Source organism: Cyanistes caeruleus, chromosome Z (genome assembly GCF_971803275.1).
Source record: "Cyanistes caeruleus chromosome Z, bCyaCae1.hap1.1, whole genome shotgun sequence".
Taxonomy (NCBI): Eukaryota; Metazoa; Chordata; class Aves; order Passeriformes; family Paridae; genus Cyanistes; species Cyanistes caeruleus.
Window position 1 is genome coordinate 33,529,590 of NC_141732.1, and position 27,872 is coordinate 33,557,461.

The 27,872-nt window shown below is 43.3% G+C and overlaps 2 protein-coding genes across 3 annotated transcripts; one reads left to right on the plus strand and one right to left on the minus strand.

Moving 5' to 3' along the window:
• Positions 1-910: 910 nt before the first annotated feature.
• Positions 911-18,929, minus strand: APTX (aprataxin). 2 transcript variants are annotated; one of them, XM_023944434.2, is made up of 8 exons: positions 18,514-18,929; positions 17,728-17,864; positions 16,973-17,019; positions 15,012-15,323; positions 13,542-13,601; positions 10,412-10,638; positions 1,592-1,695; positions 911-1,291 (listed from the first exon to the last, which is right to left on the minus strand). In XM_023944434.2, the coding sequence occupies exons 2-8, from the start codon at positions 17,855-17,857 to the stop codon at positions 1,137-1,139; spliced, it is 1,035 nt and encodes a 344-aa protein (XP_023800202.2). In that variant the 5' UTR covers positions 17,858-17,864; positions 18,514-18,929; the 3' UTR covers positions 911-1,136. The 2 variants fall into 2 exon arrangements, with proteins under 2 accessions (XP_023800202.2, XP_023800201.2); XM_023944433.2 differs by lacking the exon at positions 18,514-18,929 and adding an exon at positions 18,351-18,511.
• On the plus strand, positions 18,579-27,824 carry DNAJA1 (DnaJ heat shock protein family (Hsp40) member A1). The gene is made up of 8 exons (XM_086868389.1): positions 18,579-19,289; positions 19,397-19,574; positions 20,660-20,764; positions 20,865-21,092; positions 22,465-22,579; positions 24,508-24,623; positions 25,173-25,273; positions 26,076-27,824. Exons 1-8 carry the CDS (start codon positions 19,158-19,160, stop codon positions 26,292-26,294), a joined length of 1,194 nt encoding a protein of 397 aa, XP_086724515.1. The 5' UTR covers positions 18,579-19,157; the 3' UTR covers positions 26,295-27,824.
• The last annotated feature ends 48 nt before the right edge of the window (positions 27,825-27,872 follow it).

The window sequence follows — 27,872 nt, forward strand, 5'->3', positions numbered from 1 at the left end:
ACTTACTATTTGCCCGATTTGAGTGGGTACAGCAATGTGCTGCTGCATGGGGGAATGGAAGAAGAGAACACTGTCTCCCCACAGAAAGTGTTAATGTTAGGAGCAGCATTTTGCTTGTACAGCAAAAGCTCTGTGCACTCTTACTGAAAGCCATTTCACACAGAGCATCTTTCTTAAGTCAGAAAGGACAAATTTTAAGGCTTAGGACAAATTTGAACTGTACAGACCAGATCGGGAGTCAGGAGATTTTTATTAGTACTGTTCTGCTGCTTCTGCAAGTTCACATCTTCACAACAATCAAATGATAAGAGGCTCACTAAAATCCTGGTTAGAGAAACAGTGGGATTAAACCACAGGATTTCTGTACCAGCCTCAACCTATGCAGACAAGTAGCTACAAATCTTGATAGCATTGTTACTCTGGGGAGCAGTAAAGCTGGTCATTGTGTATTACATTTCATATAAAATGTTTAAATACATCCTTGTACCCAAAAGAGATTGTTTGCCAGCCTTAGAGCCTGAGCAGTGACTGTCCTGGCACCCTGGTGAGGGGCAAAGCCCACTCCATAGCTGAGGGAGAGTTCAGCAGCACTGACCTGTCAGGCCTTTCAGTGGCACAGCAAAGTGGGGACCATCAGCTGCTGCTCCTTCCCCTCCACTGGCAGTACTTTCTGGCAGCCACACCAGTGCTTGCAACACTAACACATAGGAGGAACTTCAGTGGAAGGGAGAAAACATCAGGATAAAGACCTCTAAATAATTGTTTCCTTCTCAGTGGAAACCAAGATCTGGGCTTGGTTCAGCTCCTGAATTAAAATAAATCTTTTCATCCAAACAAAGCACTTTTCCCAGACTTCAACTCACTGACAGATTAGCGTAGCTGTACCATAATAAAGCTGCAACCAAAAAGCTTCAATTTCAGAAATCACTTTATTTATATTTTCAGTAGGGAGGAAGAAGAGGGCTTGTTTTTTTTGTTGAAGCTATTACTAAATTAGTATGCTGCTGTTTCCAGGCTACTTTTCCACACATTATATCTGCAATTCCAGTTAATAAACACACATTTCCATTAACAATTTGTAGTCTTTGTGTTGGCTTGAAATCTGAAGACAGACTGGAAGATGATTTTTTGCAAAATCATTTTGGCCAATGTTTCCTAAGATGTTCCTTTAACTGTGGGATTGTGGACAGCTGTTGTTTACAGCGATGGCATCTGAGGGGAAGTTTGAGAAGTTCAGAGGTATTGTCTTTCACCATCACTTTTCCCTTGCTTCTTACCATCTCTATCACATCTGGGGATAAAAATAAAGAGACCAGAGTATTGATACCATGCAGCATCATAAAACACATGACACTACTAATCTTTGTGCACTCTTTTGCATGCACAGTGTGTCATTGCTGCATTCTATTTTAAACCAGCCACAAAATTTGTTGACTTTTACTCAGTCCTACTCCTCAATGTCTTAAATTAAATCAAACTTTTCCCTTACTGCAATAAAATGTGTAACTTGTACATTTGTTTGGAAGAAAAATCCAAAGCCAGAACCTGCAAGCAGGATTATATGTTATGAAATACTTCTTCTAATCATTACCTTGAGAGTTTAAGAAGTAGTCTGTAGTAAAAGAATTCCAGTGCTTTTTGGTTTTCAGAGCTGGAGAATCAAAATCCTGACTGATTACATGCAAATGTAGCTGACTGAAAAAAAAAATACAATGGAGATATGAGAGAAAAAGGTTAATGCTTGAAGTTGTTCTGCATAAATTGCATCAGTTGCAAAGATGATTCAGCAGAGTGCCAGCCTTGTGGGTCAGTCCTGACCCTGTGACAGAAGAAACAGAGTCTGTTCTGGAAGCACTGTCTCTTGCCAACCATTTCACTCATAAACAGTCTGCATATTCCACTGGCCCCTCACTGCAGTCTATATTCCTGCTGATTGCCAAAAAGGGGGAGACAGTGGTGTTAGCAAACCAAAGGTTTATTACAGGTTTAGTAAAAAACCGAAGTTTGATTATTTGTAGAGGAATTGAATGGGACTTGATCAGGCTCAAAAACTTAATTCAAGAACTGGAGAACAACTGACTGCAGTATCAACTGGCACTTGGACTCTAAGGTCTGGATTTAGACACAAGACTCAAATCATTGCTCAGTATTTGGCAGGACTTGACAGGTCTAGGAGTCAGTCTCTAATCCCACACAAGTGCCCTGGGAGGGGGATGCCCTAGCACTGGCAGCAGTGCTCCTGTAACTGGGACTGGACCCCAGGCATCCCACAGCCCCAGGCCCCAGCCTCTGCTAGAGAAGCCCAACAGGGGTTTTCCACTGTGCCCAAGATGCCTGTGCATCAGGATCTATACAGCAGTGTGGGGCAAAGGACTGTACACCAAACTGTGTGTAGTGTAGAGGAGGACTGCCTGTTCCTTAGCAATGCCAAATCTCCTCCTGGATTTAACCCCCAATCTGTGTAACCGGAAGAACAGCATGTCCACCACATGACTCCTCTAGGTCTTACCTTGTAGGGGAATGTGTGTGTGGCTTGCTTCTCGGGCCACGGCTCCTTGGAAGGCCTGCACAACCCTGACTTTGAGTTAGCATGAGTCCTTGGCACAACATTCAAACAAAGATAAGAAGGAACTAAGTGCTAATAAGAAGGAACTAATGTGGCAATAAACAAGATGAGAATTCACAATGTAGCTAAACACAAAATGTAACTTCTGAGGCTCGTGTGTCATGAGCTAAACCAATAATAAAGTAGAAATTAGCGCATGAACAACAGCAACTATCCAATCATTACAGAACAAGTGTTGCGTGTTATCTTACTAATGCTATAAAACTGGTGCTGAAAGTGCAATAAAGTGGAACAAGCAGCTAACTCATACTGAGTCGTCTCTTGATTCCCAAACCCATCTCCTTCAATTGGCACCCAAACAGGGACCTCAAAAAGCCAGCACGCTGCCTGAGGACCTTATCAAGAGGCTCAGTATTGCAGAAATGCACTAAGAATCCAATGGATTCCAGAATAAGCAGAGAAGGGGATTCAACACAAAGAGCCTGAGAGAGGTAAAGAGGAACTGATGGCTGTCCTCCAAAGTGCCGGTAAGATTGCTGTCTCAGGCAATGGATAGAGAAGCAGCATTATCACTGCTGGCAGAATTTCTCGCTAAGCAAGAGGCCAGTGTAAGCACAAAAAAGCTCCAAGAGTTGTGTAAGTGGGCAAAAGAAAAGGGATTCATGCAAGGTCCCACAGAAATCTTTAGCTATACTGAGTGGCGTAAGATTGGAGATTCCCTATGGGATGCTACTATTGATGGCAGTAAAACTGCTAAAGAATTTGCTTCCACTTGGAGGAAAGTCATTCACACCTTAGATCAGTATCAAGCTGAAAAGTGTATGGCACTAGCAGCACAAAAAATGCTGGGAGGGGAAGACACAGAAGTGCCAGCAAAATCAAGCTCTCGCTTATTTACTGATCCTAGTCCTGCAAAAGACATTGAAGTGTCTATTAAGGCTAGTGCAAAAGAAATTGCCAATCAGGTAACAGAATCAACCCCAGTAATACCAAGTGCACCCCCCTTATCTCCTGTGAACGAGCAACACGACACAGGGACAGGGGGCAAGGCCTGTACATCTTCCCGGTACCATACAAAGGACTCCAAGGAAGAAAGTTCAGCTGATGAAGGTGACGAAATACCCTCCAAAGTCGAAGTCACGGTTTCAAAACAAAGAAAGCCACCAGATAAACTATTGGAAAAGATAACAAAGAAAACGGGCAGTCTGAATACCCGTGAAGGGCAGACAGTAGGTGATACGGTAATTACCACCTCAGAGGGAATGGAGATACGACCAGTTGAACCTCACAGTCACTGGTCTGGAGTAATCAGGGATGCTATTTTAGAAAGGCAATGGGAAGCTGCAGCTGCCTGTTCCCCACATGCTTATCCAGTGCAGCAAGTGGCTCTTGCTAATGGCCAGCCAGGAGCGCGCTATTCACACTTTGAGTGGAAATTAATGCAACAATTGCCAGCTACAGTTACCCAGCATGGACTCAATTCGGAGCCCCCCAAGCAAATGATTATATTTCTGCATCGAATGTTCTGTCACCTGACGATTGCATGGCCACAGAAAAGCTATTACTCACTCCTTCGCAATATGTGTTATGGGTGCAAGAATGGGAATCAGGCTGCAAGAAAGTCTTGCCACATCAGCCGATTGATCCTCTTCATGGCGCTACCATCGATATGCTGATGGGAAAAGGCACCTATGCATCAGCAGCACAGCAGTTGCAACTTCCAGCAGACTTGTATAATGCATCTGCTGAAGACGCAAAGCAAGCCCTCTGGAGGATTCCAGCTGGTGAGAAAGCACCAAGTTATACCACTATCAAACAAGGAATAAATGAGTCTTTTGACTCTTCTGTCAACAGGTTGGTCATCTCACTCAATCAAGCAACAGACTTAATTGCTGAAGTACGAGAGCAATTAACAAGGACTTTTGCATTCGAAAACGCAAATCCTAAAGCCAAAATGATATTAGCTACTCTTCCGCGCACAGCCGATTTGGGAACCATGTTAGAACGAATGGCCCACTCAGTATACCAACAGCAAGCAGCGTTTCTGTCGGAAGCTGTAGCAAGTGCTGTGAAAAAACAAAATGAAACAATGATGGATGTGATAAACAACCAGACCCAAGCTTTTGCTGCGGCTCTGAAACCTCTTGTGAAAGGGGGTCGTCCTCGACCAACGGGTGCTTGTTTTCAATGTGGAAAAACCGGGCATCTGCGTAAGCAATGCATGGACAATGTCTGATGGATTAACTGCCAATCCAATACTCACGCTACCAGGGCTTGCCGGCACTCGGGAAACGGACGGAAAAGTGCAAAAGGCAGTCTAGACACATAGACAACAGTAGCTGCCCCCCAGACGCAGAACTATGCCCCGCAACCACGGGTAGCTTGGGAATCGACCTGGAAACAGCAGTAGGGGTTACCCTTATCGACAACCAGCCGTAAAAGATACCTACAACCTTCAAAAGTCCAATTCACTCTTCTAAACATGGGGCATTGTTGATAGAACGTTCACTGGTGAGCCTAAAAGGGATTTTGGTGATAGTCATTGACACAGACTGTACTGGACACATTCAAATTATTGCTTATACACTGCAGCCGCCTTTGTTTATACCTCAAGGCAGTAAAATTGCACAAATAATTCTCTTTCAAAATCTTTTATCTGCTATGATGAAAGGATCACAACCTATGCAACCCATGAGAGGAGATGCTAGCTTTGGATCAACAGGACCAGTTGGGTATTCAACACTACGAATGCAAGATTGCCCTGTTCAAAAGACTACCATTATAACCGGAAAAGAACAAATAAATTTGCAAGCATTGTTAGATACGGGCATGGATATTACCATTATTTCCAGTAAAGTCTGGCGATACCAGCCACTTCAAGAGACAAAAATTGCTATCAACGGTGTTAGAAGAGTGTCTGCAGCTGAATCGGTCACACCTAATCCCCTAATGTTTGTACTTGAAGGAAAAAAGGCCGCCGATAGCAACAATACCCTTTCCAGAGGGTATGTTTGCCCTCATTGGTCATGAATGTTTAACCCAATGGGGAGTGGTACTAACTACGCCAGACTCAGCAGCCCCTGCAACGCAGCCAGCCCCATTACAGCTGACTTGGAAAAGTAATGATCCTGTGTGAGTGGAGGAGTGGCCGCTAAGAGAAGAACGGCTGCAGAAAGCACATGAGTCAGTTAAAGAACAGCTTAATGCAAGGCATATCAAACCATCAGTCAGCCCATGAACACCCCCATTTTTGTTATACCAAAGAAATCCGGAAAGTGGAAACTTTTGCATGATTTACAATAAGTCAATGAACAAATACAGTCCACGGGAACTTTACAACCAGGACTACCCTCACCAGTAATGCTGCCACAAAAGTGGCCGCTGTTAATAGTTGATTTCAAGGACTCCTTTTTTACTACTCCATTACATCCAGAAGATGCAAAGCCATTTGTGTTTACATTGCCTGCAATCAAAGAAAAGCCCAGTGAGTGATATGAGTGGACTGTACTGCTTCAAGGAATGTGAAACAGTCCCACCATATGTCAGCTGTTTGTTTCCACAGCCCCGCAACCAATACAAGAACAGTGGCCACAGGCCATCATTTACCATTATATGGATGACATTCTCATTGCACAAGAACAACCTTTTACACATAATCAATTAGAAACAATTAAACAAGTGTTATCCACTGCTGGACTACAAGTTGCTCCCAAGAAGGTCCAAAAAACAGTTCCATGGAAGTATTTAGGGTGGAGATTAGTGACAGCATAATACATCCACTGAAAGCAATACTGAGCTGCGAGCTACGCAGTCTTACAGACATTCAGACCTTAATGGGTGACCTCCAATGGGTACACACTGTCATCGGCATCACCAATGAAGATCTTGCTCCTTTGCGACCCTTATTAAAAGGAACTGACCCTGCTGCTCCTATTGTTCTCATGGTAGAACAACAATGCATTTCTCACCTTGCTTCTCTGCTTGTCAGCCACCGGTCTTCACAGCACATCTTAAATCTAGCTCTTTGCCTGCTCGTTACTCCACAACCCTCATCTGTGTGTGCCGTCATTGCTCAATGGCAAAGAAAAACAGGGGAGAGTACCTGGTCTACATTCTTGAGTGGGTTTTTGTATCAATTCAGCCCAAGTGTAGCCTACAGACCCAAAAGGAATGAGTAGGGGAGACAATTAAGAAGGGTCGTGATTGCACGGTTGCCATCTCGAGAAATGAACTGGCGAGTATCCACATTCCAATGAATGCTGCTGATCTTGAATGGACAATGCATCACTCTTACCCCCTTCAGATTGCATTATTAGCATATAATGGGCAAGTGTCTACCAAAGTTCCAAAAGCAAAATCATTCAAATGCTGAAAGATCATCTCTGGATTCAGCTGCCTAAACACTCATCAACTTCTCTAAATGAAGGACACACAGTTTCTACAGACAGCCAGGTGAGCAGCAATTATATGGCAGCAACAAGGATCTTGGACCTATCATATTTTGCACGCCGAACAAGAAGACTCATTTCAAACACCTGAATTAGCAGCAGTCTGTTGGGCCATGAGGCAGTGGACGGATTGTTCCCTGAACATAGTCAAAGATTCACTGTATGTTGCAGGCATCTTACAAAGCATTGAGGACACCTTTATCAAGGAAACTCAGAATAAATAACTAATGCAACTGTTTCAACAAGTACAGCAAGCTACAGGACTAAGATCGGCACCATATTGTATGATACATATCAGAAGCCATAAATTTCAAGAAGGCCTTGGCAATCATCTTGCAGATCCATTAGTTAGTTGGGTTCAGAGGAAAGCTCCTCTCAATCAGTTTGGGGCTGCTCATATGGCTCACGAACAGTTTCATCAGAATGCAAAAGGCCTAATGCAGTTTTCGCTATCGATTTCCAAGGCACAGGGAATTCTGCAAGCATGTCCATAATGCAGTCACCTTGGACCAGGGATAGGGATAGGGATAGGAGTCAACCCTAGAGGGATAAAAGCCCTGGAAGTATGGCAGATGGATGTTACCCATGTTTCTGAATTTGGCAGACTGAAATATGTACGTGTTACTGTAGATACCTATTTGAAATTTGTATGGGCTACAGCCTAGACAGGAGAAAAGAGTTTGCATGTAAAGAACATTTAACCCAATGCTTTGCCATTATGGGGGTCCCAGAGTGAATTAAGACTGATAATAGCCCTGCATATGCCAGCGACAATATTAGAAAATTAATGCAACAATGGGGAGTTGAGCATGTTAGAGGCCTTACAAACTCCCCCATGGGGCAAGCAGGAGTGGAAAGAACCAACAGAACCGTAAAAGACTATCTTAATCAATTTAAAAACATTTCTGACCCAAGAGAGATATTAGATAAAGCCCTTTTTGTGCTTAACCATTTGAGTGCTTTTGGAGATTGTCAGGATCCCCCAGTTGTCGTACATAGTGGATGTGTAAAATCAGGTGCTGTAGCTAAGGAAGTGTTTGTTCATTACAGAGAGCCTAAAACAGGACATTGGATAGGACCAGCTAAAGTCCTATTTAATGGCCGAGGCTCTATGTGTGTTGATACCCTACAGGACCGTTATGGGTGCCGAGCAGATGGACGTGAGCCGAGATCAACTGCATCAACACAGGAGTACAGCAGCCAGAGAACGAGAAAGCGGACAATGGCAGCTTGCCCTTGAACCCATAGTGAGAGACATCAATCAACTTCTGGGTGTACAGGTTGACTGTAGGGATCCACATATAGAAGGCACTTTATTTTCTGCTTTGAGACTATAGGAAGACTAGTGGGTACAGAGGGTCAGTGTTGTAAAGCCACACAAGATCTGTGGATAAGAATTGTGTGTGGAGGTTGTAAAAGGGATTTGTGGGCATTTCAGAGATCAGCACCTCAACGAGGGTGTGTCAGGTGTTACTGAGCAATACACCACATAACTCCACTTTTACTGCATTACCGTATATTTTAAATTGTTCTTTTACACAAGCAGAAGCTTTGGCACTGTGGGAAAATTTGGGCTTCTTAGAAAGAGCCAGTATAATATTTGAAATTCAGCGGGTAGCAGCTTTAGCAAAACTTGCTCAAAAAACAGGAATAATTGCAGTACAGTGTGGGAAAAACTTATCATTTCTGATACACCACACCATTTTACATGACCAGTGGGAAAGAGCTCAAGATGGTAATTGGCACTTTCATTTTAATAACGCTGCCCGTGATGACAATGGCCATGTAAACTAGAAAGACCATAGACCCACGGGAAAATGTGTGGGTTTCACTTGCCAGAAGTTTAAATACTACGACCTTTTGTGCCAGTCTGGCTACACCTCAGTCTCCCTCCATTACTTGTCTGATTGGTGTCACGATGAACGACTTGAGATGGGCTTTATTAGACAGGGCAACGCATGAAACTCAGGGCACTTTTAAGACAAGGCATTTAGGGAATGGATATAACAACTTTTCACAATGTATGGAGAATTATGGTATCTGGGATGATCGCCTCCCGGAAGGCCCTGAACCTCAAGAAATTGACATAGCAGATTCATTAAATGCCGCTTATTGTATTCACCTAAATGCCAGCAAAAGCCCGTGTGCAGAAGGCACTGAGCGAGGATGTGGGCAATCTAACATCACCACGTTGACAAGCCCACTTGGCAATTTTTCCCAGTGGTGTGCTAAAATGGTGAGGAATACATCAAACCCTGTATTTGGGACTCAATTCCCTCGTAGACTACCAACGGGTTATTTTTTAATTTGTGGCAATAGGGCATGGGCAGGCATCCCATTGCAACCTGTTGGAGGCCCTTGTACAATTGGACAACTCAGCATGGTGATTCCACACCATCATCCTAATAGAACACATCATGTCAGACGGAAGAGAGATCGTAGTCAAATTTTGAGCTCTGACTGTGATGATGATTTGAATTTATGGAATGCCTGGCAAGTGTTTTTTGCTTCTGCTTTTTTTACCTAGTGGTGGTACTGCCACCACTAGGGTGTATCACCATATACAAAAACTTAGTTGTTGGGTTGTGAAACAAGCAAATGGTACTAGCAGAGTACTTTCTGAATTAGCTGATGATTTGTCACAAGGGCAGCACGCAGTACCGCAGAATCGAGCAGCCATTGATTTTTTGTTAGCACATGGCCATAGATGTGAAAACTTTGAAGGTATGTGTTGTATGGATTTACAAGATCACTTAAAATCCATCCACAAAGAAATTCAAGAGTTTATCCATCATACCCAGAGAATAAAGGAAGACGTGGGATTTTTTGGGATTGATGGCCTAGCTAATTGGTTTGGATTGACAGGACGGGTTAAGAGTTTGTGTAAAACAGGCCTATTAATCATTTGCATTGCTATCATCGGACTAGCATGTATTAGTTGTGCAATATCCATAACGAAACACTTGCTTGTGAAAGTAACCAGTGTCATGGTTGTGCAAAAGGAAAACAGGGAATTGTAGGGGAATGGCTTCCTTCTTGGGCCACGGCTCCTTGGAAGGCCTGCACAACCCTGACTTTGAGTTAGCATGAGTCCTTGGCACAACATTCAAACAAAGATAAGAAGGAACTAAGTGCTAATGTGGCAATAAACAGGATGAGAATTCACGATGTAGCTAAACACAAAATGTATCTTCTGAGGCTCTGTGTCATGAGCTAAACCAATAATAAAGTAGAAATTAGCGCATGAACAACAGCAACTATCCAATCATTACAGAACAAGTGTTGTGTGTTATCTTACTAATGCTATAAAACTGGTGCTGAAAGTGCAATAAAGTGGAACAAGCAGCTAACTCATACTGAGTCATCTCTTGATTCCCGAACCCGTCTCCTTCATTACCTCATACTGGGAATAGCATGATAACCCAGTCTGAACTCCAGGCTCTCTCTGGCAGGGCACTGTTCGATCATTTTTTGCCCAACAGCATGCATATGTTCCAGGAGTTCAAGGTGGTCCCTGGTGACTGACTTCAGGCTTGAAATGGGGTCCCATGGTAAGATAAGCCAGTGGTAACGTGCTTTGGGATATTTATCCTTGATGACTACAGTCTTTTCATCTTTGTAAACCTTTGAAAAAACAAAGTAACTAGATTGAAAGTTAAGTACATTATTTCTATAAACACAATATTTAGTGGAGAGATGGTATCCAACGAGAACTTTTGCTAGAAGTAAGTTCCTCCAGGATAAGCACCCTCTTCCGTAACATATCCCAGATAGCTATAGAGAGGTGTTCAAGCATCCTTTTTCATATAATTTATTACAAAAGGAAAAAGTTTTCTGATCTTACTTTGTAGTAAGTTAACCATAGCTACAGGTGCGTATGAACTCTTGAAAATCACCTGGACTGAGATACCAGTGAGGCCTAGGGAACTCTAATTCCAACAGGCTATAGTCAAGCTCTGTAGCCACAAACAAAACCACTTGTCTGTGTACTTAATACAGAACACAAGGCTGAAGATATGTGGAGTGAAATCTCAGATGTGCTACCAGCAATGTGCTACAGACCTCCACCAGCATTACAAAGACAGAAATACTGAAGTCTGAGCTATTGCAGTTCATCCTACCCAGTGTGCTGCTTTGTAAGATCACTCACAAGAAGGGGAACAGATTCCTGTCCATCATGCCCTTTTTCCTGTCTTCATTTTGTTTTGCCTTCTGCAACAATTCAATGCAGCTGAGGAAGAGAAGTGGTTGGGAAGTTTGTGGACAGCAAGAAAGGTTGAAAACAATCACAGGTTGTGATGCAGAAGCTGTGTATTGTGTCTCTGGTCTCCTAGCAGTGCACCTGCTGATGAGAGATGGATGATGCCTACATCACCTCTGCTAATCATTCTTGCATGTTTATATATAAATCAGTCTTACTCTACAGGAAGGAAGATTAAAGTTCTATTGGTACACAAATCGTAAGACTGATTCTTTCAGCAGCAAGATATTTTATACACATCAAATAGTGTCTGCTCCTGCTGCCAGTAGGAACAAGATCACTTCCAAGTCTTTTCAGAAGAAAGAAATAAATACTGCCATTTAATATTTCATTAAAAAGAAAAGATAGGAGTTCTATTATTTGTGTATTCAGACTGAAACTACAACTAATAAAGCTAACGTTCACTCATAAAAAGCTATTTTATTTGTGCCTAACATTAAAAGAACGGTTTTAAAACCTGCTTACATTTTGGGTCAAGAAATCCCTGCTTTGATAAGTATATAGAATTCTGCGTCAGGGATAAAAATTAAGCTTCATATTTAAAAAGGAAGAATTTCCATAGTTTTATCATCCCCTATAGATAGACTCCTTGGAAAGTGCTAGCAATTCTAAGACAATAGGCATACAGTTCTCCTGTAAATCTATGCAGTTCAACACCTCACACTTGAATTTAATAAAAAAAAACAATGAAGAAATAGGAGCCTTCTGTTTAATTATCAGGTGAGGAACTGGCTCACAGGTTGGGCACAAAGGGTTACAGTGAATAGGGTGATGTGAGACTGGTGACCTGTCACTGATGGGGTTCCACAGCCCTGTGCGCTTCAACATTTCAGTAAATGACCTGGACACAGGACTGGAAGGAATAGAAAACTAATTTGCCAATGACACTTGATGACACAAGAAAACTTGATTGTCAATGATAAGTTGGGAGGAACTGTCAACTCCCTTGAAGGTAGGAAGGCCCTGCAGAGAGAGCTGGACTAATTAGAAAGCTTGGTAGAAGTTTAACAAGGGAAAGTGCCAGATTCTGCACCTGGGATGGGGCAACCCTGCACATACAAAAAGACTGGGCAGCAAGAAGCTGGAGAGCAGCTCCCTGGAATGGGACCTGTGAGTCCTGCCAGTGAGAAGCTGAACATGGTTCAGCAGTGTCCTGGCAGCCAGGAGTGCCACCTGTGTCCTGGCGTGCATCAGGCACAGCATCACAGCCAGGCAAGGGAGGGATTGTCCTGCCCTGCTCTGAGCTGGGGCAGCCTCACCTCAAGTGCTGGGGTGGGTCTGGGTGACACAATGGAAGGTATAAAGCTCTTAGAAAGTGTCCAAAGGATGGCTAAGAAGATGGTGAAGGGTGTTGAAAGGAAGCCATATGAGGAACAGTGAGGTCACTTGGTCTGTTCAGCCTGGAGGAGACTGAGGGGAGACATCACTGCAGTTACAGCTTCCTTGTGAGGGGACAAGGAACAGCAGGCACTGATATCTTCTTTCTGCTGACCAGCGACAGGACCTGAGGGGATGATCTGAAGCTGAATCAGGGGAGGTTTAGGCTGGATATCAGGAAAAGGTTCTTCACCCAGAAGGTGGCTGGGCACTGGAACAGACTCCCCAGAGAAGCTGTCATGGCACCAGGTCAGACAGTTCAAGAAGCACTCTCCGATGCATGGTGTGATTTCTGGGGATGTCCTGTGCAGGGCTAAGAGTTTGGTTCAATGATCCTGACAGGTCCCTTCTAACATACACTGTGACTCTAAATTATTTTCAGACTGAGAGTGATCATCATCTGAAGGGGCCCAGTGAAGCCAGGGGCAGATCCTGTCAGCTGACATAAAGGTGTGAAAGTTAAGAATTTGCTGGAAACCAGGAAACTGCACTAAGAAACAAGACAGTGCTGACTGCTGGAGAATGGGAACCTCTGTAGCTTGCTCAGCTTCAAATGATAACAACATTTTAGTTGGTTTCCCTGAGGAAATAAAGCAACTGCACAGCTTGCCTGCTGCTCTCCTATCAACCCTTTTGAAATCTGTTGGCCAAATGGCGCTCTCTCTGTGAGAGAGCTCAAAGATAATTAAGGCAATGACACTTTACAAAATCAGTACAGTAGAGACTCCCAAATTAATGTTACTACAGAGAGAGATGCAAGTATATTTCAGCCCTTATGCAGGACTCCACTGATTAACCAGATTGTTAAAGCAAACTGCAGAAGGACGAAAGCTCACACTTAGCTTTGCTAGACAGGATCTACTGTAAAGTACAAATATACAGCTCTTACCTGCATTTTTGGATCTTGCATGGAGCTCTTTAGACCCTGACTCCAGTGTCCTAAATGTTCCTATAGCACATAATGGGAAAAATAAATTATAAAATAATTAATTATATATTATATATTTTATTATCATTATTAAATATATATTATATATTTTAAAGGATTCAGTTAAGATCATTCATTAGTCTACAGCAGTACAATAGCCACACAATAACAGCTGAATGACAGCTCAATTATTTCCCTTCTATAAAATGCCAACACACCTGCTCCAATTGCCCCCAAAAAGCCACTTTTGAAAATATTTAATGAGGTACTGTGAAGATGGAAAGTTCAATCTTCCAAACATTGTAAATTCAACAACAGGGAGCTATAAACGTGTTTAAATTTAATAATTTGCCTGCACATGTCCTGGCACAAGACCATCTGCTTCAGGGATCACAAGAATCAAAGAAAGACCAAAGATCTCCATTAACTGTCCTATCCCATGCTGCTCAGCACAGAACAAAGTAGTTGCAGTGTGGAGCCTTATCCTTAGATGCATTGATTTTTTTACATTGTGCAGTGGCTTGTAGAGAAATCAAGAAAGGTACAGGAAGATCAAGCCAACACAAACTATTTCTTAACCTGGCTATTAAACACCTGCTGAAAGGTGTGCCTTGAGTGCACCTTTTTCAAAACAGATGTTTTAGCTATTCACATCAGCAATGAAATTCATCATATTCTTATAAAGGAAGACATTCATAGTGCTGGCAGGGAAACAGTGTGAGTCATCATCTCCCTGCTCATTCCACCACAAATCTGGTCCTAATAGAACTAGCCCAAGTCTACAAATGAAGTAAGTAGTTAACTCACAGCAACCTGAGACTAAAATTTTGTCTTAAGGGGTTTTATTTTTGTGCCTTCTCCTCCAGCACTGCACTAGTTCCAAATGCATTAAGGTCTTTTATTTTGACCATGTCACAGGGCTAAAAACTCCCTTTCAAAGATTCTGGCTGGTAACATTCACTAATGTAAACATGGTTCTGACATATGGAATGAACAAAGCAGGAGAAGAAAAAAAGCCCCGTGCAATTACAAAAAAACTAACTTGAAAACAAAAAAAGGCTCAGGTTGTTCTGTTCTCCATGCACTTGCTTTTAGATAACCACTCAAGAGCCAGCACAGTGTCCTTGGATGACTCCAGCTAAATGGAGCTCACGTGGCCTGTCCTTCTAGCAGAAACTGCAGCAGAAACTAGAAATTAAATCCTCATTTGCTACAGGGAAGCCCTCTCACAAACACCTAACCCTCAGGTCAGGTTAGAATGGGTACCAAGTAACTTTCTTAGGGTCTGGATGATGTCAGGAGTACATAACACCTCTCATGCCCTGTATACTTTGAGGATCTGTGTTCACCTGAGATTCCTGCCACCAGCAGAATCCACAAAAGTAAAAGACCCAGGAGAAACAGCACAAGTATTAATACCAAAACACTTGCCTTTTTGCTTGAAGTTCCTTCATGTGTAGATACACTGATATTGCTTAGCTTTGGATTTGTAGAACTGCCTTGTGTATCCACCAACTCCAACTTCATTGTTTTTCTGGGCACAAGCTCTTTATCATCATTCTCACAGCAGTCCTCACGTGGCATCTTATCTGCTTTCGGAACAGTTCTTCCAGACTCTTCGGCAAATTGTACCGTGTAGGGGTAAAGGTTATTCACAATATGCAGAACTTGGCCTGGCTTCATTTTCACCACCTCACCCTTGCCAATATTCACAAGATCAACACTAGTTGGGTTGACTCCTATCTTTGGTAGACAGAAAGAGGAAAAAATAGTAGAAAATGATGTTGTAAGTGGAATTGCCAGCTTCTGCCCAGTTCTCCTGGAATACCACTACCCTGGAAAGCAAATGCATTTTGTATTTACTGCCCACATCAACCTGCTTTAGCAGATCAGGCAGCGCAGTACCGTGGACATCTGTTTCTGTCCCAGTGCTGCAGTCACAGCTGTCAGCACACAACCTCAGGGCCTGGTGTCAAAGGCAACCTGGGTCTGCAGCAGCTACAGAGTTACAGCGTCACTTATGCTGCACTTCCCTCACATATCAGCAACCTATTAAACAACTAGTAACAGCAGCAACTATTTCTGTGGAGTAACGGCAGTTTTACTGACTTATCTTAGTGCAATCACACTGTGGTGTAGGCAGCCTACAGTGACTGCTTGATGGATGGATTTTGCCTCATCACGTGGGTGACGCTACAAAAATTAGGACTCTTCAGCAAAATGCTTTTGGTTAATGTTTATGCATGAAGCAGGCTTTAGGAAATCAGCTCTCTCCTGTGACTGTTTAATTCAGTCAGAGAGTATTTTAACAGCTTTGTCACTGCCATACCTGCATGCTTCACAAGATGGTACTATACCTCTCTCGGTATTCACTGTAATGAAGCATACACCTGATTTCAGCCAGGATCTCTTTAGTCTAGAGCTTTGCAGTTTCGCTCAGGTCAAGGATGCTTCCCATCAGCAAATGAAAAATCTAACAAGTGATCACTGGAACCTTCTGCCACACACCTGTCATCTGGGGAACAACTCTTCAACAGGTGGAGAAAACATATTAGCACCCTCCACCAGAAAGTATTCCCCATACTGAGATTCCAGTAACACAATACTGAAATCATGACTAGGGCTGATTTCTGTGAAAAACTGTCCTCAATACCTCTGCCAGATTCATCAGAAACCCATGATATGCCTGTGCTTAGTGGGCTCTGGAGGCATTTTGAGAGAAGACATTACCCCTCAGTAGGTAGAACATGTTGTTGTGCTGTCCACACTGGCTGATGCTGCGGGCACACAGACAAACACCGGCACCAGAAACCTTTCCCTTCATATTATTTAAGAGACACTGGGTTTCCTAACTGTGAGGGAGTAGTTACCTCCATCCATTCAGTAACACGAGCATTCCTGCAGTGCTGTCTCACATCCCATCCCTTCTCATAAGTAACCACATCTCTGGCTCTACCACCCCACTAACAAAAAATCTTCTAAAACTGCCTAGTCCCATTAACACAAGAACTCCAACCTTATACAAAAGGCTGCCTCAGCTTATGAAACATAAGGCTCAGGAGGAAGATAAGCAAGTTTAGTAGAGGAAGTCCAAAGTCTCTCAAATACAGCACCTGACCTGATTGAGGACTGACAACAGCATTCCCTGATACTGCAAGTCTGGCTGTCTTAGACTGGAGCATATCTTGAAGGAATTTGCAGTCTTTCATTGAGGTGCACAAAGAAAAAAGTTGACTTCTGAGGGACACTTGCTACAACCTCCCTTGGTGATAAGAAAGCTTCAGGTCCCTCAGACCCAGTGATCAGAATCATCACTTGGAGCATTTGTGGAGTTAAGTACAACTATGTCAGTAAGTATCAGAAATACTGTAAACCCATAAATAAAAACATACCTGTTTAACTGTGACATACCCTTTGTTACAGTCTGCTTTTAACTGAACTGGAAAAGAAAGAACAAAGTGTCATAAAACAATGTAAATATAAAAAGTACTCTGCTGAACTACCCAGTGTAGAAAACACTCCTCTTTTTGAAGATTTGTTTCTTTCTAGAGCTGATCTTTGTGAATGTATGCCAAGAATATTTCTGCCTCACCTCTTCTTTCTCGGACAGCAAGTAAAACAGAGCCAACCCATACACTGAGCCAAGAGTGGAATCACTCCAGAACAAAGGTAGATTCTGTTGATGTCTTATACATATTCTTGACATTCTTACCAGCCATTTGTGACAATCAGGCATAGAGCAAAACTGTGTCCAGAGTCTCAGAAGGCAGGGAAGGTGTGCAGTACTGTATAGGTGACAGGTGTTTTCATATATTCTCCAATATCGTATTATTTTATGCATAAAATAACACGTCATTTGGTGTAGTACTAGGGAGAAGAAGCGCTGCTCACAAAGCAGGTATGCAGGCAGTGAAGCACAACTTTGGGCCTGGGAACTCACATTAAGGTTCAATGCTTTAGTTTATGGAAGTGGACATCTTGTCATTGGGTGTCTCTGATTTTTTAGGTCCCAGAGATCTCTGTAAGTGCTTATTAAATAGGCTTGATGACTTCAAGAACCAGGCAACACTGCAGACCACACCGAGGAACAAGGCAAGCTCAGCTACTGCTGCACACAGAAAGCAGGATTTGAGCTAAATCACCTTACCTTGCTGCCGTGAACACTTTTTATCCGTTATCCCAGTCTCTGGGCCGCGCCCAATTACCACGGCTTCCAAGTGTGGTAGTTTCACACGCTGAGTGCATTCCTCTTTCCCCACGAGCCAGCACACGTGCATCACTGTGCTATAAAGCAAAACAAATAGTGTGTTACCAACACGCCACTTCCCGATGGCCCACCTTCCTGTAGAAGAGGGTCCATGAATTCTGCTGCCAGCCCATCCATTAGCTGAGCCAATTGTGCTAACTTGGTTCGTGTTCCTGAAATTCAAGGCAGAGCACGTCACCAGCACTTGTGCAATCTAAGAGCAGGCTGCTATTGAAAGAGCAATCCTGTATTCCTTCCTACACTGCCATACATTCTCGCATCCATATATGGGAAAAATCGAGTGAATTGATTGTTCCATCTGACAGAAGAGCCTAGACACAAAAAAGCTCAGTTTGTTTCCCACTGAATCAGAGTTCACCCGACAGATTAACTTAACCACCAAAAAAAGAGATGACGAGAGTCAGGACAGCTTCATCCAGCAACGATCAGCACACGGACCACGCTATGAAACCTTCAAGTTTACACTAATTTGACCCTGGACGGCAAAGATCCCCAGCCCTCACCCTGCCCAGTGCTCGGCGCTGTTCCTCCCAGCTCTGTGGTGGTGAGCTCATCCCGGCGGAAATCAAGGCTCCGTCCCCAGTGCAACACCGGCATTGCCACACACCCATTCCCGTAGGCCCCGTTCCCATGGCAACACTGGGACAGAACACCCCCCCCCCTTACCGCGCGCGCGACGTTCGCGCCGCAGCCGCCGCAGCCAATCAGCTGCTGCAGCGCGTCTTCCACGTGACCAGGTAGCGGCTCCCGCCGCGGCGCGTGGCCCAGCGCAGGCGCACTCTGCCCGCGGACACGAGGGTGGGCGCCGGGTCCTGGCACAGGCGCAGTAGCGTGGAGTAGGCCGGGCCGCAGACCGGCCTGTGCGGCGGCGCAGCTAGGCCCGCGTAGGGTGAAGGAAGAAAAGGTGCAGAGCAGTGCCGAGAAGGCGGCGGCCAAGCCGGCGTCCCATGCCCGGTGCAGCTCGGTGTCTCCGCGGGCGGGAGCCGCCCGGCGCGCAGGCGCGACGCGAGGCAGACGCTGGGGAGGGCGGGAGCCACCGCCCGCGCGGGGCGGGGTTCCCGCTCAATGCGGGCGGCGAAGGCGGGCTCTGATTGGCCAAGTGCCTTCCTCTCCCAAACAACCATTGGTGGGCCGCTCTCCCGGGCCCGGCGCGTGGCGGGGCAGGATTTCCGGGGTGGGGCAGGCTGTAAGGCGGCGGGGCTGCAGGACCGGCCCGAACTTTCCAGAAGAGTCGGGATCGGAGCAGCAGAGAGGGGGATCTGCGCCCGCCGCTCCGGGGGCTTCCTGCTGCTGCCGCCACTGCCACCGCCATGGTAAAGGAGACCACCTACTACGACGTGCTGGGCGTGAAGCCCAACGCGTCCGCGGAGGAGCTGAAGAAGGCCTACCGCAAGCTTGCGCTCAAGTACCACCCGGACAAGAACCCCAATGAGGGCGAGAAGGTCGGCGGGACGGGACGGGGCTGTGGGGCGGGCGGGAAAGGGGCGGGCGGGGGTCCCGCCGGGGGTGCTGCAGTTATCTAAGTGCCGGTGACTGTTCCTTCCTGTAGTTCAAGCAAATCTCGCAAGCTTACGAAGTGCTGTCGGACCCGAAGAAGAGGGAGCTGTATGACAAAGGAGGGGAGCAAGCTATCAAGGAGGGCGGCTCCGGCGGCGGCTTCGGTTCACCCATGGACATATTCGATATGTTCTTCGGCGGCGGAGGGAGGATGCAGAGGGAGAGGAGAGGTAACGTGTCAGCAGGGGTATCAGATTCTCTGAGGAGAATGCTGTAGATGTAGGAATTTAAACAGGGTTAAACTTAAGTTATAGGCTTAATCTGAAAATTGCAGGAAACTGTTGTGCCTTTACGCCTGAAACCCCAAGAGAGGGCGTTTGCGTGGTACGATGGCAGTTTGGTCTCATGTGCATTGTCTCCTGTTAATAGCTAACCAGATGTGTTCGGAGAACCTTTAGCTGAGTGTAAGCCCAGCTAGTAATAGACAGAGTAGGAAATGGAAGGGCAAAGTAGTTTAAAATGGCTTGTTAACGAAGGTACTGTAAATGTAGCGTCTAAAAGGAGCTATCTAAACAAGACACCCAAGATCCAGTTCAGTTTGTGAAACCTTTCTGTCTTCCTGCATTGTGCAGTGGAGTTAAGTTGAAGCTGCAGTAAAATGCTACATAGAACTTAAGCTCCGGTTTAATCACGCTGGGAAAAACTTTAAACTTGTTAAGAGCAGTGCTGATCCCATCACCTCTTAGTGCAGATCTGGTGAAAAAGGAAGAAAAAAATGTTTTGCATGGGAGTGTTAAGAGTGTCGTGTCAAAATACTTGGAACAACCAAGAGCTGAGCATTCTTTACAAAACTAAGCCTACAGCAGCTGAAGTGCTAAGGAGTGCCTGAGGATAAAAATCTAATTGCTCGTTTCTGGTTCCAGAAGGTCACCTGGTGAGAGGAAGAAATTACAGAAGTGCTGAAGATTCCAAACAGAGTCTCTCACTTGTTTGTAGGAGATCTGTTTGGTAACTTTGTTAAAACCAGAGTCCTGCATTGTAAAACTTGAATGTCTGAGGTTCTGTATGTTCTGTTACTGTTACTGTTTGTACTTTTCCAGGATGTTTCTCCTGACTTGAACAGAGCCAGTGTCATAACAACTGTTACCTAATACGACAGCAGCTGGGAAGGGGCTTTTGACCAATACAAGCAAAACAAGACAAAGCTCTATTGAAACAAGATGTTAAAGCCCAAAGAATAGGCTTATCATGGCTTGGCAGGGAGATGTGCAGACCAAGCTTCTAAACTTGATTAAATACCTGTGTTCTTTTACAGGCAAAAACGTGGTCCACCAGTTGTCAGTAAGTTTAGAAGATATGTACAATGGTGCAATGAGGAAACTTGCACTGCAGAAAAACGTTATCTGTGACAAATGTGAAGGTAATATTGAAACAAAAACTAAACAGAAGATGTTCTTAAAGCTTTTGGGGCTGGTTTTTTTTTCTGGTAGTACATAACCACTTCCAATTTTTGTTCTCAGGTCGTGGTGGTAAGAAAGGTGCAGTAGAATGCTGCCCTAATTGCAGGGGAACAGGCATGCAGATCAGAATTCACCAGATTGGGCCAGGAATGGTGCAACAGATCCAGTCTGTGTGTATGGAGTGTCAGGGGCATGGGGAGCGTATCAGCCCCAAGGACCGGTGTAAGAGCTGCAATGGCAGAAAAATTGTTAGAGAGAAGAAGATCCTAGAAGTTCATATTGACAAAGGTGAGGTGTCTTACTGAGGTGAAGTATTGAACTTGGATGTACTGAATTGACTCGCTTTACAGCACTAAAACAGAAGATTTAACAAATATGTGGTGTTGATTTGGTGAGTAACAGTGTTGAATTTGTACACAGTAAAATTGCTTATTGCTGCCTTAAAAAGAGTAGACTTGTTTCTAGGGAATGACTATCATTTTTAAAGCCTGGCACGTGACTAAGAATGAGTTCCGAAACTTGCATTATTGTAAGCAGTGAATTATTTTTCAGGTCCCTGTAAGCCCAGTTTGTGATCAGGTAGCCTAATTAGTTTTCACTGCCTGCAGCAAAACCCTGCAGGCTGCGATCTCTTCTGCTGTGTTTCAGTGTGAAGGGGAACCAGATCTGCTATAGTGATAAGGTGCAAAGACAGTGCTAAGCCTCTCGCTTAGAACTCTGTTGGTTACACAACCCTGTCAGTGCTGCTTAGCACAGGTACTACTTCCTTGCCTGGCAAAATTCAACTCAGTACACAAACCCTCAACATGATGGATGAATGTAATGGTATTGAGTGACAAATGCATCTCTGTTGAGGGGGCTGCCCAGAAGCTGGTGGGAGAAGTCTCTGGAGTAGTGCAGCTTGTAAGAGCAAGCTGACAAGTACACGGCCTTTACAGACTTGCTAACGATTATGGCCTGCAAATGTTACATTCAGCTTAAGAAATGCTTGAATTTCTAGGGGAAATCCTATTGTTTTACAATCCTGTGATTGTAAATAAGAGGACTAGAAGGGATATATTACTGGTATTTTGAACGTGGAAGGCTTATGAGAATGTTTTTTAGAAGGAAGGGAAAAGAGACTGATACAGCATAAGACAACTAGTATTTTTGTTAGATAGACTTCTTGTGTGGGTGAAACAAGTTTTTTAAAGGAGGTTTTCAGTCCATGGGGAATGCTTCTTGGACTTGGCAGGCCCAGATGATGTTTCATAAAGAGATGTGCTAAGTATTTGTAAAACTGAATAAGCTGAGTGGTCAGTTGCTCTTGAAGTGCTGTTTGTATACAGTGTTTCTGATTTCTTTTTTGTATTTGTGTGTATAATGAAAGCTGTTTTGATGATATTTCCCATCAGGACTTCATGTTGGTGGCTGTTTTGGCAGTACAGTTAAACTTGATGGTCTTGAGACATAACACTGAATTCAGGTTAGCACCACTAAGATCTGTTGAACAAGTGTTTAGATTAAAAAAAAAACAAACAAATGCTTCAATGGAAGATCCTGATGTTCTTGCTTAAAGATCAAGAGATATCTTGATACCTGCTCATGTCTATTAGAAGTGTTTGTTTGGGGTGCTTTTGTCTTAAAAATAAAAAAAATGCATTTTTTTTTTTTGCAATAGGAATGAAGGATGGTCAGAAAATAACATTCCATGGTGAAGGGGATCAAGAGCCAGGTCTGGAGCCAGGGGATATTATTATTGTCTTGGATCAAAAAGACCACTCTCTATTTACAAGGTAAAGACGTTTGAAATTCTCTTGTGTTGTGTTCTGTGATGTTTTTCCACGTGCTTTCTTGGTTTCCACTCATCTTGTATGTACAGGAGTGTCAGGAGATAGGATCACATGACTGTCACTCAGCCGTAAATTTGGGGGGTCAGAGGAGCTCAGAGGTGGGGGAACTATTGTGCAGCTAGTCTGGCCACTTGTGTTCTAATGAGCATGAGGTAATCTCCTGTGAGCTTTGGCAGCAAAAGGGGATAGAAGGCAAACAAAAGCAGTTACAGTTAAGAGTTTATAAATCTTTAATTTTAAGAGTTCATTTAAATACTGACATTTCTTGTAATTTTGAATATTTGCAACTGTTTCCTTGCTCTCAATTACTTAGCTCAGAAAATTGCCATTTAGTGTAGTCAACTGTTGTCTCCTTGACCTCGAGGCATGGAAGACTTGGAGTGTGTGCACATGTGTTCATGAATCTTACTTAGGACAAACATAGTCAGTGTAGCACGAACCCTTGTGATCAAATGTTTTCCCACACTTCATTTCCTGCCCGAGTCCTATGGGCAGGATAATTGGTGCTGTCTGGTTTTTATTGTGAAAGCAAAAGTGACTCGCGTAGCAGTGACCACATCTCAACTATTCATGTTCCCAGGCAATACTGCTCAGTGGTGCACGCCTCTCTTTCGTGTTCCTATTTGTGGAAATAGTCTGTCTGGTATATTTTGGTCCAGTTAAAAGCACCGCTGATGATCTCACAGAAGAGTGCTGCATTTGTTGTCTCACTGCTGCTGTTCAGAGCAGTTACAAGGGAATCGGTGGGTTTAGAGAAAGCACTTAGTTGTTTCAACACCAACCATTGACCTTGTGCTTGTAAATAGGAATGGTGAGCCAGAGGTTCTTGGGAAACCTGCAGCTGGTCTGCCCAGCTATCATGTATGGTGCTGAGCTCTTGAAGCTGGTGCCAGAGTTCTGTGCCAAGGAACACTGAGCTCACAGGTTAAGAATCACTTCTGTTTGCTTTGGATGAGCTTACTCAGCTGATTTTTCTTAACCTCCAGTGAAACCAGACACTGATTCAGATATGCCAAACTGCTCTCATGGTTTCCAGGGACTTGAAGTCACAATTCTGCTAGATTATTTTTGTCTATCCTTCTGCCCACTGCCTTCAGTTCTAGTGTCCTTCAATAACCCTTGATATTACTGGTCTTGCGGGGTTATGCTGAGGTTGTGCTCTCACAGAAGGGGGATGTTCCTGCTCTTCTGTCAGAGTCTAAAATTAGCTTTTTGTTCAAGTCTCCTGCCAGAGACTTTCTAAAAACAGGGTGAGTACTCTACGTTCTTTGAATAAGATTTTGTAGCCTTTGAACAGGTAGGCAACCATTAGCATTGCCATACTGAATCAAAACACAAACTAATTACCGCTGTCTATTCCAGATCCTTTTTGGTAGTTTTTAAAAGGTGCTTGTGTCATTACCCAGAGTGACCATCACCTGTTAAACTTCCCTGGTAATAAATCTTCAGAGTACCATAGTGCAAACTAGTGCAATTAAGAAGGTATTTATCTATACAAAGAAAGGAATTGTCCCAATTTCAGTATTTATGAGGCTGAGGGGTTTTTTGGGGGTTTTTTTTTTTGGTCTTTTTTTTTTATTGGTAAGGAGCAGTGATGTGAGACTGGATTAAGTGGGCCGTGATGAATTTATTTCTTTTCAATAAACACTTATAACACTTTAGATAGTTTGATATGATCATAATGGCTCTCAGAGTGGGTATCATTCTAGTAATTGAGGAGCCACATTAATATTTGGTATTCTTTGTTTAATTGCCTGGGTTTCTGTTATAATTGCAGCTTATTGTTATTTCCAAGCTAAATATTGAGGTTGGGTATGGTTCTTTTGCTGTTTCTCTCTCACTGTTACTGTTGTTGATTGGTTCTGCCTTAGACGAGAAGAAGATCTGCTTCTGTCTATGGATATTCAACTGGTTGAAGCACTATGTGGCTTTCAAAAGCCTATCACAACGCTGGATAACAGAACTATTATTATTACCTCCCATCCTGGTAAGAGCTGGTTTGCTTTCTGTTGGAAGTTCTAGCATACAGTGAACATAAGCTGGAAATCTAAAGGAACAGAAGCACCCCGTCTTAATGTAAAAGGGGGTGTGTGCTGGCATAAAATTCTTTGCCCCAGTCTGCAGTACAAATCTTAAAATAAAAAAGGATTTTTTGCATAGCAGTCAGCAGTATCTCTTTGTGTGACATAGTAATAGACCTTAGCTTATGGGCATACTTGCATCCCAAGGATATCCCATGAGAAATGAAGGCTGTGGGTGTCTGAAAACCACTTTTTCAGCCTTGGAAGTGATGGAGCACTTAATAAGCTTGCAAGTATGTTTCCTTTGTGAAGCATAACAAGATTACAGGAATGTAATGTAGACATCAATCTGCTTTCCTACTCAGATGTTACCAGGCAAGTACCAGACAGTAAGTTCCTGTTAGCATGTTGATGTTGCTGCCCCTAACCACAGTGTAGAAAGCTACATAAATATTGAAGGGAAAGTAAAGCTGCTTCTGTTCCCTTTTTTGGTAATTTAATTTATTTTTTTTTAGGCCAGGTTGTTGAGCATGGGGCTATTAAGTGTGTGTTGAATGAAGGTATGCCAATTTATCGCAGACCATACGAAAAGGGACGTCTGATCATAGAATTCAGGGTAAGTGTATCAACATACTTCCACAGCATTTAAGGACTGAGCATCCATCCAAAATTTAACCAAAAAGCACTAACTTAGTCAAGAAGAGATACAATAATCAGATATCCTGTTCTGGTAATTGTTCTTTACAATGGCGGGAACATGAAACTCATCAGAATTACAGTTCAAAGAGAAAACTTGCAGAACACTATGTGCTCAAAGTACATTAGGTACCAGAGGAGTTTCTTCAGCAACCTGGTGAATTTCCATTTGCTTTAGTTTATTCTTTAGTTTCTATTCTTTAGTTTCTTTTGTCCTGTAGGAAGGATGCATGAGTAATTTCAACTATTGTGCTAGAGCAGTAGAGTAGGTTGGAAAATGCTGATTTTCTTCCCTGGGGAGAAGCTAATGCTGGGAGCTGTAGTAGTGGGCCACATCTGCTACAGCTTAGAATGTATTTAACCACACCTCTCTAATGCTGACGTTTGTTTTTATATATATTTAAATATGTAGTTGTGTATGCTGTTATAAATACGTGGTTCTATGTGCTATTATATTACAAATATATACTTTTCTATGCTTGATTCCAGAGGGCAGCATGAGGCAGAAAAAAAGTGTTGATTGAGTTGCCAGAATTAGAAGGCAACTTTGTGCAGGCATTAAAGAACAGCTTAGTGATGTTGACTATTTCTTTAAACTGTGAACTGAAGTCATCTATGACAACAAAGCTGACTTTGGCAGATTCTTAACCTGTAGGTCTATTTGACCTAATAAAAAAACAGTTCAGATAGACTGGAGTAACCTTAGTTCTTGATGATTTCAGGTCATCTTCCCAGAGAGTGGCTTCTTGTCCTCAGATAAGCTGTCCTTACTCGAAAAACTGCTACCTACAAGGCAGGAGATAGAAGAAACTGAGGAAATGGAACAGGTTGAATTAGTGGACTTTGATCCATCTCAAAAGCGAAAACACCACTATAATGGAGAAGTGTATGAAGATGATGAGCATCAGCCTAGAGGAGGTGTTCAGTGCCAGACATCATAAATGGGCCAGTGAATAATTCTTGTGATGCTTGTTTTGTATGCAGTAGTGGATGAGTGAAGGACTACAAGCAGTTTGCCCTCGCCTCCTGCTATTTGTTGTTCTATCCAGCCATAGTTATTTCTAAAAGCATAAAGAAATAAACTAAGTAATTAAACTGACTTTGCAATTTGTATAAGGCTCCAGGATGCAAGCTGAAATGAAGTTGACTGCACTTCACCCATGGCTCTTGGTCCAGAAAATTCCCATACCTGCTTGTCTTTTATTCCAAACCTTGTAATTCCTGTATGTGTGCAATTACCCAGCCTTAAACTAAGATCCTGTGGTGTGCTTTTTAGGAATTCTAGATCTTATACTTTGTGAATAAAGTATGCACAAGTACTTATAATCCATGGTAAGATGCAGTTAAGTTTTCTACCAATTAGGATAATAATGTTTGGGCTTGTACTGCTGGTGTGTGTTAAATAGGGACTGGCTCTAATGCACCCACATGGTAGTTGAGGCTGACACAGATGTGGTTGCTCTTCACAGGCCCATTAAAGACATGTCATCCCCAAGCTCTCCATGCTATTCCACGTGAGGTCAGATAGTCCTTCTGGCACTGGTCCTGACCCCAGAGCTCGGTGTTGAGCTTGCTTTGTTTCATCAGTGACTCCCTTTTGGCTGCTGTCCTGAGCCACGCTGCCTGTGGAGCCAGTGGTTGCTTGGAGCTGCCTTGGCTACTGCACTAGAGGATTAACAAAATCCTCTAGGCTTTGTCAGCACACAGGTGGCTTGGAACGTCAGACTGTTGCTAGGTGAAGCTTGATTTCCACCTTGATTACTGAAATCAGATACCCCTTGGTGTGTTACGGAAAGCATTACCAGTCCTCTTAGCTGGGTATATGTGATCCTGCAGAGCAGAGAAGGCTAGTGAATACAACCAATCAATGCATCTAGGATGTTCTGAAATTAATGTATTGTGTGCATTATTTCAAGCTGACTCTTAAATTTCTGTATGAATGTTCTAATTATTGTAGATTAAGTGTTTCCAATATAATTACAAAATCGTTCATTGCCTCTTTTCTTAGACCAGATGTTGGTTTAAAAACACCACCCCCTTTTTAGACAGCTATTCACAGAAAAATCTTAAACATCTTCTTTCAGAAAATATGCTGAGAAGACAGGTCCAGATTTAACCTCTAGTGTGGTAGTTTAGTCTTGCTCAACCATCTGGCTTGGGATGGAGCTTATGCTTTCCATACTGCTTTGAAGCAAAAATGTCATGAGAAGAACTCATCTAAGTAGCTGTTGCGTGGCAGTACATGTGTTGTAACTTGAATTTCTGGAAGTTCTTAGAGAAACAGTCTAGCTTACCTAAGCATTACAACTTTGATTGTATAAAAACAGCTGGTATACCATGGATTTTGTACCTCAAATGTAGTCCCTTTCAGGTACCTACAGAACTGTTATCTTTCACCTGCATGTTTCACCTAATTTTTTGTTTTCTTTCTCAACAGAAATAAAATTCTGTAGGCCAAGTGTTTTTCCAAATTCTGCTTGAGTGAGCTCATCAGTAAGCTGAAAAATGTGACCTGCAGG